At 41.6% G+C, this 13,968-nt stretch overlaps 1 protein-coding gene across 1 annotated transcript in view; it reads left to right on the forward strand.

Moving 5' to 3' along the window:
- Nucleotides 1–5,269, forward strand: part of LOC111960652 (MAP/microtubule affinity-regulating kinase 1) — a 98,479-nt gene extending 93,210 nt beyond the window's left edge. The window contains exons 17-18 of the mRNA XM_023982764.2: nucleotides 2,022–2,066; nucleotides 2,765–5,269. Coding sequence (XP_023838532.1) covers nucleotides 2,022–2,066; nucleotides 2,765–3,110 — 391 coding nt within the window. The 3' untranslated portion in view covers nucleotides 3,111–5,269. The remainder of the gene's footprint in view (nucleotides 1–2,021; nucleotides 2,067–2,764) is intronic.
- Nucleotides 5,270–13,968: the final 8,699 nt, after the last annotated feature.

Consider the following 13,968-nt stretch of genomic DNA (forward strand, 5'->3'; position numbering starts at 1 on the left):
GTGCGCTTGATTTATTCTCAACTGCGTGCAAGGGTGAGCAGAGTTGGCACGTTTGGGCCCATTCTATAGGTTCCATTGTACCGGGTGCATCTCCATTATTTAAAAGTATCTGACAATGTATTTGACCCAGGTCTGATATTTACAATATTACACTGCAGGACTAGGGTTAAATCCATTTCAATTCAGCAAGTAAACTGCAATTACAATTTAGTTCCTGAATTGACTTTATTGAAATGGAATTGACCCCAACCTTGCTACACATCATGTATCATGTTTCCCTTCCTTAGGGCCATATTTACCCAGCCTTTGCATCTGATATTGAAAGTAACAGCTGCACATTTTGTACATCTAGTTCTTTAGTAGGGTACCGTGTAAGGTACAAGGCTGCTTTGAGTGAGTGTGGAGAGAGATAATAGAGAAAGTGTGATTGGGTTCCTCTTTCTCTCTCTCAATCCTGCATTAGCCGGGGACACCACTGCGAAGGGTGAAGTTGACCTTTGACACTGATCTTGGGTCAGTTTAGCATTTCCCCCACTAATGGTTAAGGTTAGGATTGAGGAAGGGAAAGCTGATCATAGATCTGTACCTAGGGTAAACTTCACCCCGGAGCGCTAAGCCCACAGATGTCGTGTCCAGGCCCTATTCCCCTAGGTGAGCCTGCGGTGAGCAGTCTCTGGTCTGAGAGAGACGTGGGCTGCTTAAAGATATGCTCACACACTTGCAGGACCACACGCAAAGGCACAGACACGCGTACATAAATGCATGCAGTCGCTCTCTCTTACGCACACACACACACACACACACACACACACAGAGAGAGAGAGTGCGGAGTCTGCAGTATCTGTGACCGTGCTGCAGTCAGTCAAGGACACTGGGTAAAATGAGCCTGCTTTTCATCACCAGCCTGGGGCTCCACCCTTAGGTCATGACAAACTAACCTATCACACTGCAGCCTGGCTGCATAACTGAAAGGTTCTATACACTCATCGTATGCTACTGTAGCAATCAATGTGCAATCAATTTTATTTAAGATGAAATGTTTTGTTTTTGTTCTTATAGTTTATTGTCAATCAGATTTTCCATGTGTAGTAGGTATGAACCAACCAGTATGAACTAGTTGGTTCTTAGTGCCTTCAATCAGCCCATGGTGAATTTAGGGGTCTTGCTGTAAGCATATGTACCACTATGTGTATTTAAGCACATCATTTCTTAATGCAAAATTGGGATCGACTTTGCTGACATAGTGGATCCATCACCATTAGATTTGTACATTTCTGCCACATTATGAGAAAGTCATTGAACAACATTTCCCACAACACCCTTTTATGTCTCCCTATTTCCATCCATAGCTACACTCAAGGAAAATAACCAATTTCTTTTTAAATTGCTTCTTTCATTGTTTTTTTTTAGAACTATGTCTTTCAGGGCTGGCCGGAGGTAGGAGCGCACAGAATGGTTACCATGTCTACACCCGCCACACCCTCTCTTCCTCGCAATCCAAGCCCTCTTCAATGACATGCAACCATTCACGCCGTGGTGCCGGCCCCCCTTCCTTAACTCCTCCCCCTAAACCCTACACCGCCCCGCATTATCCACCCCCCCCCGATCTGACCCTGCACCACTAACAGACCGAGATTGAGACCCCCCGAGATGCCTTGCCTGTGATGCCTTGGAGTTTGCAGACACCTGCACTCACTTTCCGACTTCTTGTTTCGTCCTTTGGTTTGAGTGTGTTGTGTGTTCTGTAGACGTCTTCTTTCATCCATCTCGCTCTCCGTTCACATGATTTCCACGTTGTATCATCCTCCGTTTTAGCTAGCTTGCCGATATACGTCATGTTGTGTTTTTTTGTCAGTCTCACCAGTTGCCTCCCCGAGAACGAGTTGAGTCGCGTGACCGTGTATGTTTATAGGTTTGACCCCATCCCACCTTCTTCCTTTTCACCTACCCATCGTCTGTGTGTACACTGACAACCCCTTCTACTGCTCTGTTGAACTCTGAACTCTGATTGCTTCCCAAAGGGCCACGGTTGAAGGAGAGGCCAGTGGCAGTACAGACCCCCCAAGGTGAGGCATCGGCACAGTCGCCCGCAGAAAAAGTAACAACAACCTCGAAATGAAAGCATGGCATGTCAATGAGGGTCACTACTAGTCCCGGGATCAAAAGACAATGTCACCGGTTCATTCTTGTTCCATGTTGTGGAGTATAGTTGGCACTGTGATGGCGGAAGGTGGACTAATTATAGGTGTGGCTATACATCTCCTGTCTTAAATTACTAGTTCATTGTTGTTATCGTACCGGGACTTGTTGTGCTGTTCTTTGTTGTTGTGTTACGTGTGTACGTTGTCCCCATGCCCTCAGTCACACAGCGGTGGTGTTTGTGCTTTTTGTGCCTAAGTGGCGTGACCCTGAATACCATGCTCTTGCTAGACCTTGGTGGGCCATATGTGTGTTTAAGCTGTCTAGAAGTGTCTGTTCTGAGTGTGTGTTACACGGTGCGTAATCTTTTGAATAATATATATTTAACTGTCATTCAGTTGTCCGTTTTACAATGGGGTCTCAAACACATGGGTTATACAAGTTCTGTGTTACATTTTGCCCTTTGACGCACACTCTATATACTCCGAGGCGCATGACTCTTTAAAAGAAAATGTTTAAAAATAATAATAATTGGGTCAGCACCTCACCAACTTTTTTGGTTTTGCGTCTACCTACTTATCTCCTATTCAATTAACACTATTGTCTGTGTTCTGTTCCTCTCCAGGAGCGCATCAGGGGAACCCAAGGAGGACGGTTCCCGGGACTCCAAACCCCGTTCACTGCGCTTCACCTGGAGCATGAAGACCACCTCGTCCATGGAGCCCGGCGACATGATGCGCGAGATCCGGAAGGTCCTGGACGCCAACAACTGCGACTACGAGCAGCGCGAGCGCTTCATGCTCTTCTGCGTGCACGGCGACGCCCGCCAGGACAGCCTGGTCCAATGGGAGATGGAGGTGTGCAAGCTGCCACGCCTCTCACTCAACGGTGTGCGCTTCAAGCGGATCTCAGGCACCTCCATCGCCTTCAAGAATATCGCGTCCAAAGTGGCTAACGAGCTCAAGCTGTGAAAAGTGACTTTTGGGAAGACTAAACAAACTAAAGAGAATTAACATACGACATTGTAAATGGAGGGGGCAGAGGACATAATCCTGGTGTTCCTTGAGTTTGCGGGCGCCCCAAGTGAGTCAGCCGCAATATTGAGTTTACTGCTATTTGAGGCTACTGCCGTATTGCTTGGTGAAACGACACATAGAGAAAATATACTTCCATTTTCCCTCCCCAAGGCAAACCCCCTGTATTCCAAAATTGTTGTTAATAACGAGAGGTGAGAACTGACCATTGCAATAATATGAAAACATTTGTATCAATGGCTCGCAAAATTTCAGTTCCATTGCTAAACTACCATTTAAAGGGGGTTGGAAGAACAGACTGCAAAGCTACTTTTTCCACATGTACAGGTATAAAATAAAATAGAGAATGTTTTGAGTTGTATTGTTCATAGAGTTGTATAAAACAGGACTCTTCAGCATAATGTCTGCAGGTATTGTATAGTCTTGAGTTTCTGTACAGAAAGTGTGTTTAAATGTGTCATACTGTATTTTTTTTCCTTTTCATTTGGAGTTCTCTTTCCTTCTATTGTTGACATTTGTAGATTGTTTGCCTCCACTGAAGTTTAATGTTTAGGGGAAGAAAAAAAAACATTTTTTATTCTCACAAGGAAAAGAAAAAACTAGCTTATTTTTTACTTTTCACAGACAATAAGTTCCTTTCCCAATACAGGAGAGATCAAATGACGTGATCTGTGTTGAAAAGCAAAACTCTACACATCCCAAAGCCCTAATCAAATCATTCCTCCTATAATGCACTATTTTGGCCATTCTCACAATCCTCCTTCATGTAGCGTAGCTGAATGATGACGTTAGCACTGCAGTTTAAAATGTTCTGTTTATTGCATAGAATTTACATAAGGGATCTTATGTCGTGTCCTTTTATTACCTTTGAGAACCCAAATATACAGCGTAGACTGACAGGACCACGCATTTTTCAGTTGCACTCAATTTTAAGCCCGCTCTCGTAAAGTCCGCTTTATGCAGTCTTGAACACGGTATCGCAAATGTCGCTGGCATTGCGCTCGATTAAATAATCAAATGCTCTTCTAACAAATATTGGGACAAAGCTACTCATTCAAAACACTATTCATGGTCTTTTAGTAGCATAAATGCACCGGCACCATTCTAGGTCAGGAAGTGACATGTTCTGACATCTCATGTTCTGCTTGAAACTGCCCAACGGTTGAAAGGTTCACGCAAAGTGATGCCCAAGCAGTTTGACCTCACTCGTGACTATATCCCTCTTTCCCTTACTCCCTTCTAAACTGCAGTTAATTGGTAGTTACTGTGCGACACCTGTCTTGACTTGTTTTGTGCTCAGTTTTATTTTCTTGCGAAATATATTGTATTTATTCCACCACATTATGCCTTTTTAATGTGCTGCTTGGTATTTCTGAGGCATTCACCTGTACGAGAAGAAAAATAGGATATAACTAGTTTCGCATATGTTTTTATTTTAGGTTTTTCCCCTTTGTAATTAGTGATTGCGATGAGTATGTAAAATAACCACTAGTGCTGGTACGTTTCTACTCGTTATTTTGTATGAAAAGTAATGAGGGTCAACTGTGCAATGGTATTCCATGTTGTATTACTGTAAAGATGAGAGATGGGCTTAGACCGCACCCTTTAACACAACAAAGAGAGTGGAAACAGAATCCAGACATTTTATTTCCTCATTTCAAAAGGCACAATAGAAGAAAAATAAAGCAAAGGCGAGTGGTCAAAAAAAAAAAAAAGTGGTTAAGGTTAAGCTGTGAGCCCTTCTGGAAGCTGAGCGAGAAATCTCCACCGCTGACTTTCTGTGGCATTATGGGAGCAGAGAGGGTTGGAGGGGGGTACTGCACGTTGACGTATAGTGCACATGGAAGAAAAATGCATATTCCTAATTGTTAACGGTACAACTTCCAGAGAGGATGTCTATTGTGTTGCCTTAGCAGATCAAGTGTAGAGGAGAAGCAGCAAGTGTTAAAGAAATATAAATGATAATGCCTCGCCCCTTTCATCTCCATTAACCCCTCCCCCCACATAAACCCCTCTTACCACAACGTACATGCGAGGAAAGCTCGAGTCATCCAGATTCAGTCTCGTGCACAATATTAAAGCTTACTTGAAAGGAGTCTCAAGCAAATGTCTGGTGTCATTTGTTCAATTTTTTATTTTTTTTACCAGTATTTACTATTTAATTTTGTCTGAAAAACCATGGCTTCACAGCCAATCAGTTTAGCATAAACTTTGAGTAACATGGACAAATGATACATCATGGAAAGAGCTTTGTAATTTGTACAGAAACATGTATTGCTCTGTAGATGGTGGGTTATCCTAACGTGTATGGCCGTGCCAAACTTCATACTGAAAGCAAACAAAGTTGAAATTATGCAAAAATATTTTCTTAAGTCAAACAGTTTTTATATACAGCACATAAGCATGAACTTTTGAAAAGTATTTAACTTTTGTATGCAATATTTATGCTATAATTCTTTATACCTACAGTTGAAGTCTGAAGTCTATATAAACCTTAGCCAAATACATTTAAACTCAGTTTTTCACAATTCCTGACATTTAATCTTAGTAAAAATCCTCTGCCTTAGGTCAGTTAGTATGCTTGGGGTCATTGTCCATTTGGAAGACCCATTTGCGACCAAGTTTTAACTTCCTGACTGATGTCTTGAGATGTTGAATTGTTGGAAAAATGACTTGTGTCATGCACAATGTAGATGTGGTTGAAAAACGAGTTTTAATGACTCCAACCTAAGTATATGTAAACTTCCGACTTCAACTGTATGTCAGTGTGTTAATTTAATGAGAACATAGTACAATCAACATTAACATAGCTGTTAAAACATAGTTGGTTTTAGAAATACTGATGTCATTCTCGCAAAAGCCCTGCACAGTATTACGATAGCACGCTACCAGTCAAACTACTAAAATGTGAAGTTTGTGTTGAATAGGACAGGAGTCCCTTCCCATCTTCCTCAGCTTTACTTCTGTAAAGGCACCAGATCATTGATTTTCTCTTCGCCCTCTAACCTCTTCTCCATGCGGATGAGCAGCTTGACCCCGTCCACCACTAGCTACGTGAACCCCACCTCGTCCAAGCCAATTGTCTGGCCATTACTGATGTTATACACCACTGCAGTCTAAGGAGAAAGAGGTAAGAAACTTCCGTTAATTTGACCATATTAAAGTAAGGTATGGAACGACTTCCTTGTAAATTTGGAGGAAATTATAACAGTATATATTTTTTGTATCCTAGTAAACAAAAATATTTTTAAAGTAACTAGCTTATATCATATATAGATACTATATACACACATTTTATACATACACACATTATACAATATATGACCAAAAGTATGTGGACTGCTCATTGGAAACATTTTATTCCAAAATCATGGGCATTAATATGGAGTTGGTCCCCTTTTGCTGCTATAAAAGCCACCACTCTTCTGGGAAGGCTTTCCACTAGATGTTGGAACATTGCTGCGGGGACTTGCTTCCAATCACCCACAAGAGCATTAGTGAGGTCGGGCACTGATGTGGGTGATTAGGCCTGGCTCGCAGTCAACGTTCCAGTTAATCTGTGCAGGCCAGTAAAGTTCTTCCACACCGATCTCGACAAACCATTTCTGTATGGATCTCGCTTTGAGCATGGGGGCATTGTCATGCTGAAACAGGACATGGCTTTCAGAATCGTCTAGAATGTCATTGTATGCGGTAGCGTTAAGATTTCCCTTCACTGGAACTAAGGGGCCTAGCCCGAACCATGAAAAACAGCCCCAGACCATTATTCCTGCTCCACCAAACTTTACAGTTGGCACTGTGCATTGGGGCAGGTAGCGTTCTCCTGGCATCCGCCAAACCCAGATCCATCCGTCGGGCTGCCAGATGGTGAAGCGTGATTCATCACTCTAGAGAACGGGTTTCCACTGCTCTGGAGTCCAATGGCGGCGAGCTTTGCACCACTCCAGCCGACGCTTGGCATTGTGCATGGTGACCATAGGCTTGTGTGTGGCTGCTTGGCCATGGAAGCCCATTTCATGAAGCTCCCGACGAACATTTATTGTGCTGACGTTGCTTCTAGAGGCAGTTTGGAACTCGGTAGTGAGTATCGCAACCGAGGACAGGCGATTTTTACACGCTACGCGCTTCAGCACTGCGGTCCCGTTCTGTGAGCTTGTGTGGCCTACTACTTTGCGGCTGAGCAGTTGTTGCTCCTAGATGTTTCCACTTAACAATAACAGCACTAACAGTTGACCGGGGCAGCTCTAGCAAGGCAGAAATTTGACTAACTGACATGTTGGACAGGTGCCATCCTATGACGGTCCCACGTTGAAAGTTACTGAACTCTTTAGTAAGCCCATTCTCCTGACAATGTTTGTCTATGGAGATTGCATGGCTGTGTACCCAATTTTATACACCTGTCAGCAACGGGTGTGGCTGAAATAGCCGAATCCACTAATTTGAAAGGGGTGTCCACATGCTTTTGTATAAATAGTGTATATTACACCTAAAGTTATACTCATCAGAATATCTAGAATGATTCATGACCTATATAAGTTTTTCACCAACGCCAATTGTACAAAAACTCTGTCAAATGTGTCAAGGAAGCGCTGATATTCAGAATGTATTTTTTTTTAACTCAAATTAGTTTTAAACTAAAATAATTTCAGCCCGTCCATCTGCATTACCGGTGTTGTCCATGCGGAGGCGCAGTCTCTTGAGGTCTTCCAGACATTTGTGTCTGGGCAGGTGTTGCAGCTTGACATGAACGCTAGCCCTTTTCCCCATTAAATATCTATTAACAGACTTGTTTTTCACCAGCACAAACACTTTCATACTACGCTAGCGCAGTAGAGCTTAGTTCGGACTTGGCTCAGAAGTGTGAAAAGGGTACAAGTTTGGGGGGAGGAATTAGAATTTCAAATGGCATAGGCTAAGCGAACTGTTACCCAGAGTCTTACTAAATGTGCAATATCGCTTACCAGTACAGCAGTCAGGTACATGGTTGAATTAAACACCTTCGTGCTATGCTGGAACAAAAGCCTGAACACTCATGTACAACCTGTGCTTCTTTAGATCCAGAATTGCCTACCACTGCCTTAAAGTGGAACTGGCAGCATGTTAACTACTTTGCAGATATGAAACAGACAATCCTAACATCAGTAAAAAATATAAAATATTTAGTTTATGCCACAAAACCAACTTCAAAATATGTTTTAAAAATGGGTTATATTTGCCTCAACATTCCATGACATACACGAAGGCATTGTTGGCAGAATAGATTGATGCAGTTCAATGCATGATCAGTGATGAAAAAAGTATCCAATTGTGATACTTGAGTAAAAGTATAGATTCCTTTTTAATAGAACGTTAAGTCACCCAGTAAAAGTCTAAAAGTATTTAGTTCTAAATATACTTAAGTATCAAAAGTAAATGTAATTGCTAAAATATATTTAAGTATCAAAAGTAAAAGTATAAATCATTTCAAATTCCTTATATTAAGCAAAGCAGACGGCACCATTTTCTTGTTTAAAACATTTACGGATAAGCAGGGGCAAACTCCGACACTCATTTACAAATTATACATTTGTGTTTAGTGAATTTGCCAGATCAAAAGCAGTAGGGATGACCACGTGTTCTCTTGATAAGTGCATGAATTGGGCCATTTTCCAGTCCTGCTTAGCATTCAAAATGTAACGAGTACTTTTGTGTGTCAGGAAAATGTATGGAGTAAAAAAGTACATTTATTTTCTTATTAAGGAATATAGTGAAAAGTTGTCAGTAAAGTACAAATACCCCCAAAACTACTTAAGTAGTACTTTAAAGTATTTGTACTTTAGTACTTTACACCACTGTGCATGATTAATATAATTCACCAATACATTTCTTGGTAGTGTCAAAAATATTGCTATCTGGTTGTAAATCACAGCTGGCCTGGTACAATGTTTGCTGCTTCCATTGGGGAAGCACGGTTTCAGTTACAATGGCTCAATATTTTTTACAAAAATGGGTGATTTGTAACTAAGGCTGGGAATGACAATTACAATCAAACTAGCAAGGGCAATGATCACAAATCAGTCATAATGTGGCTAATAGGCTCGCGTATCTATACTGAACAAACACATAAATGCAACTTGCTACAATTTCAACGATTTTACTGAGTTAGTTCATATAAGGAAATGAGTCAATTGAAATAAATTAAGTAGGCCCTAATCAATGGATTTCACATGACTGAGCAGGGTAGCAAATAGGGTGGGAAATAGTCCCACTCACTGGGGAGACGGGCTCAGCCAATCAGAATGAGTTTTCCCCCACACAAGGGCTTTATTACAGACATTACTGAAATATACCTCAGTTTCATCAACTGTCAGAGTGACTGGTCTCAGACGATCCCGCAGGGGAAGAAGCCGGATGTGGAGGTCCTGGGCTGGCATGGTTGCACGTGGTCTGTGGTTGTGAGGCCGGTTGGACGTACTGCCAAATTCAATTCTCTACCAACAGCTCTGGTGGACGTTCCTGCAGTCAGCAACTTGAGACATATGTGGCATTGTGTTGTGTGACAAACTGGACATTTTAGTGGCCTTTTATTGTCCCCCAGCACAAGGTGCACCTGTGTAATGATCATGCTGTTTAATCAGCTTCTTGATYTGCCACACCTGTCAGGTGGATGGATTATCTTGGCAAAAGAGAAATGCTTACTAACAGGGATGTAAACAAATTTGTGCACAAAATCTGAGACAAATAAGCTTTTTGCGCTTATGGAACATTTCTGGGATCTTTTCTTTCAACTCATGAAACATGGGACCAACACTTTACATGTTGCGTTTAGGATGTCATGTCTGGCTGACTGACTTTTTCTCCTCCATATCGTTTGTCGGTGGCAATACACAGCTAGAGATGCAGGTATCATTTGGTTAGCTAGCAAGAACTTGAACGACTGTTACTTAGTTAGCATATCTCTTGCGTTCGCAAATTCACTCTGGCTATCTATCTACTCCGATTTCAGAGCACTCTCGTCTGATTCCCAGAGCGCAGAATAGCTGATGAATTTATGAATGCGCAACATCCGCTAAATATGACTGTCAAACACTACCTAAAACACTTCACCGAGCAGCCCTTTCTAATCGACCTGGCCCGGGTCTCCTGGAAGGATATAGACCTCATCCCATCAGTAGAGGATGCCTGGTTGTTCTTTAAAAGTGCTTTCCTCAAAATCTTAAATAAGCATGCCCCATTCAAAAAATGTAGAACCAGGAACAGATATAGCCCTTAGTTCTCTCCAGACCTGGCTGCCCTTGACCAGCACAAAAACATCCTGTGGCGTTCTGCATTAGCATCGAACAGCCACCGTGATATGCAACTTTTCAGGGAAGTTAGGAACAAATATACACAGGCAGTTAGGAAAGATAAGGCTAGCTTTTTCAAGCAGAAATTTGCATCCTGTAGCACAAAGTCTGGACGGTTCTGACTTAGAATATGTGGACAACTACAAATACCTAGGTGTCTGGTTAGACTGTAAACTCTCCTTCCAGACTCACATTAAACAACTCCAATACAAAATTAAATCTAGAATCGGCTTCCTATTTCGCAACAAAGCATCCTTCACTCATGCTGCCAAACATACCCTCGTAAAACTGACTCTCCTACAGATCCTCGACTTCGGCGATGTCATTTACAAAATAGCCTCCAACACTCTACTCAACAAATTGGATGCAGTCTATCACAGTGCCATCCGTTTTGTCACCACAGCCCCATATACCACCCACCACTGCGACCTGTACGCTCTCGTTGGCTGGCCCTCGCTTCATACTCGTCGCCAAACCCACTGGCTCCAGGTCATTTTCAAGTCTCTGCTAGGTAAAGCCCAGCCTTATCTCAGTTCACTGGTCACCATAGCAGCACCCACCCGTAGCACGCGCTCCAGCAGGTATATCTCACTGGTCACCCCCAAAGCCAATTCTTCCTTTGGCTGCCTCTCCTTCCAGTTCTCTGCTGCCAATGACTGGAACGAACTGCAAAAATCACTAAAGCTGGAGACTCTTACCTCCCTCACTAGCTTTAAGCACCAGCTGTCAGAGCAGCTCACAGATCACTGCACCTGTACATAGCTCATCTGTAAATAGCCCATCCAATCTACCTCATCCCCATACTGTATTTATTTATTTATCTTGCTCCTTTGCACCCCAGTATCTCTACTTGCACATTCATCTTCTGCACATTCTACCATTCCAGTGTTTAATTGCTATGTTGTAAATACTTCGCCACCATGGCCTATTTATTGCCTTACCTCTCTTATCCTACCTCATTTGCACATGCTGTATATAGATTTTTCTACTGTATTATTGACTGTATGTTTGTTTATTCCAAGTGTAACTCTGTGTTGTTGTGTGTCGAACTGATTTGCTTTATCTTGGCCAGGTCGCAGTTGCAAATGAGGACTTGTTCTCAACTAGCCTACATGGTTAAATAAAGGTGAAATGAAATGAAAAATACGTAATTCCCAAACATTTAAATAATTTATGAAAATTTGTAAATGACCATGTCTATACGTGCTCGCTTTAAAAAAAAAAAGGTGTCATATTCGTCCTCTGATTTTAATACGATTTAATGTTGCTAAAAGGCTATCAGTTCGACTTTAAGGTAATCATGCGTTCAGGATCTGTACCTTCCGAGGGTACCAACCTTAAGGATGTTGACACAGATACATTGGAAGGCCTCTGCGATGGAGGCGTCATCTCGCGTGTTCACCAATCTGAGGTGGTCGTCAATGTTTACCCATACCACCAGGGTCCCGTTTTTTACTAATCCTGCAGAGTGGTAACGGTCACAACAGTATCAAAGTTCAATGGAGTTACAGGGCCAGTCCTTGCATCTAGAGCGCTGTCTATGAATGTGAGAGCAGTTGCATATAGCCTCGTCCCTCAGCCGTATAATAAAACAAGTGGCGTGCTGCTGTTTTGCTGGAAACATATAGCTTCAATCTGTCTAGAAGGACCTCCGTGTAAAGGCACCATCTAACTTTTGGTTGTGCTGTTGTGTAAAATGTTTGTAATATTGATTAACTACAGTACCTGGGTCGAGCTACAGAATCAGCTGGGTTTGTTGACACCGTGGTATTTTTGGTTTTTCGTTATCATGATTTGAATACTACGGGGTTGATTTAAAACAGATATTCATGAGGATTTACTCCTATACTTACAAGAAGAGTGCACTGCTTCACTTCTCCACTAGGTTAGTAACGAACTATGTTGTTAGGCAAAACAGGACGTTTTTTTTATGTCTCCATACAGTTTTAGTGGACTAAAAGGCAAAACAGACCCTGGAGCAGTTGCTATTACCACACTAACGTGTGGAACATAATAATACATTATATTTTGGTATTTTTCATTGCACAAATAATCTTTCTGCATAAAGAGGCAAACACAACACATACAATAAATTGTTGAGGTTGTAAAGAAGGGAACATATTTGTTTGCCTTCACCTCCCTTATCTCACCTCACTTGCTCACATTGTATATAGACTTATTTTTTTCACTGTATTATTGACTATATGTTTGTTTTACTCCATGTGTAACTATGTGTTGTTGTATGTGCCGAACTGCTTTGCTTTATCTTGGCCAGGTCGCAATTGTAAATGAGAACGTGTTCTCAATTTGCCTACCTGGTTAAATAAAGGTTAAAGAAAAAAGAAGAAAAAAGAAGAAGAAGGGAACACTGGCAGGCACTTAAAGAGCAGCACTGTCCGTACAGCTCTGGAGTCAGGCCAGTCACGGGCCACCCCTTTGGGAAAGGGAAGGGGCTCCCACGGTCACTCCCTTGTCTTCTTTTTCATGTGACAGTTCGGCCCTTGAGTACAGCTTCCCCGGCAACTCCTCTGCCAATTGGTCCAGAGCTGGACGGAGAAGTGTCAATCAATCATGTTTGCTATAGGTCTGATTGGTTAGTGCAGGGATGCTCAGATCCATTCTTCGATGACAGCAGTTCTGCAGATTTTTGTCATTGCCTTTTAGCTAGGGACTGGTTTCTATTTGGGCCATTCAGTAACATCAATTGGGTGAAACGAAAACCAGCCGAGCTGTGGAACTCGGCCCTGAGTTGTGCACCACTGAATTAGTGTATCCTCTTTCTGACACCACGTACCATTACAATGTTACTTCAAACTACTGTGTGAGAAGGAGCATGGATGGGCATTGATTGCTTTTGCTTGGTGTCCTCAAGATTGTTAATTGATAGCAGCCCAGATATTCTTATTCTGAAAATGTAAACTAAAAGCCTAAAACATATATTAACTAAACTGATGGAGTTAATGAGCTCAATTACATTTAGTTTTGATTGCAGTTGAGGATAAAGTATCACACTTCCAGGGTTGGTGTCAATTCCACAAATTGCATTTTAATTCAGTTCTCGTACATTCCATTTAATTCAATTCAAATTCCAGGTCAGTCTTTGAATTCAGAGAAAATTAAATTCTAATGTTAGGTAAATTCCAATAATTGAATTCCCAATTCAATATTATCCCCAACAATTCTAATTCATTCCCTCAGGCTGATCATGTCACTGTTCAGACAGCCTAGCTATACTGTAAATATAGGAGTAGAGGTTGAAATGGTTAAAAACAAATCATACAGTACAATTTTTATACTTTGTGCATTAATTCCATTAACTGGGAAATGTAGGAATATTGAATTTAAATTCCAAAGAATGTTTTTACAATTCCAATTTAATTCCAATTAAAAAAGCCAAGTCCAATTCCATAATTTGAAGATTTACATTTTTTTATTTTTTTTTCAAAGTAAATTATCCACTTCATTTTTGA

The sequence above is a fragment of the Salvelinus sp. IW2-2015 genome, linkage group LG1 (assembly GCF_002910315.2).
Source record: "Salvelinus sp. IW2-2015 linkage group LG1, ASM291031v2, whole genome shotgun sequence".
Classification (NCBI taxonomy): domain Eukaryota; kingdom Metazoa; phylum Chordata; class Actinopteri; order Salmoniformes; family Salmonidae; genus Salvelinus; species Salvelinus sp. IW2-2015.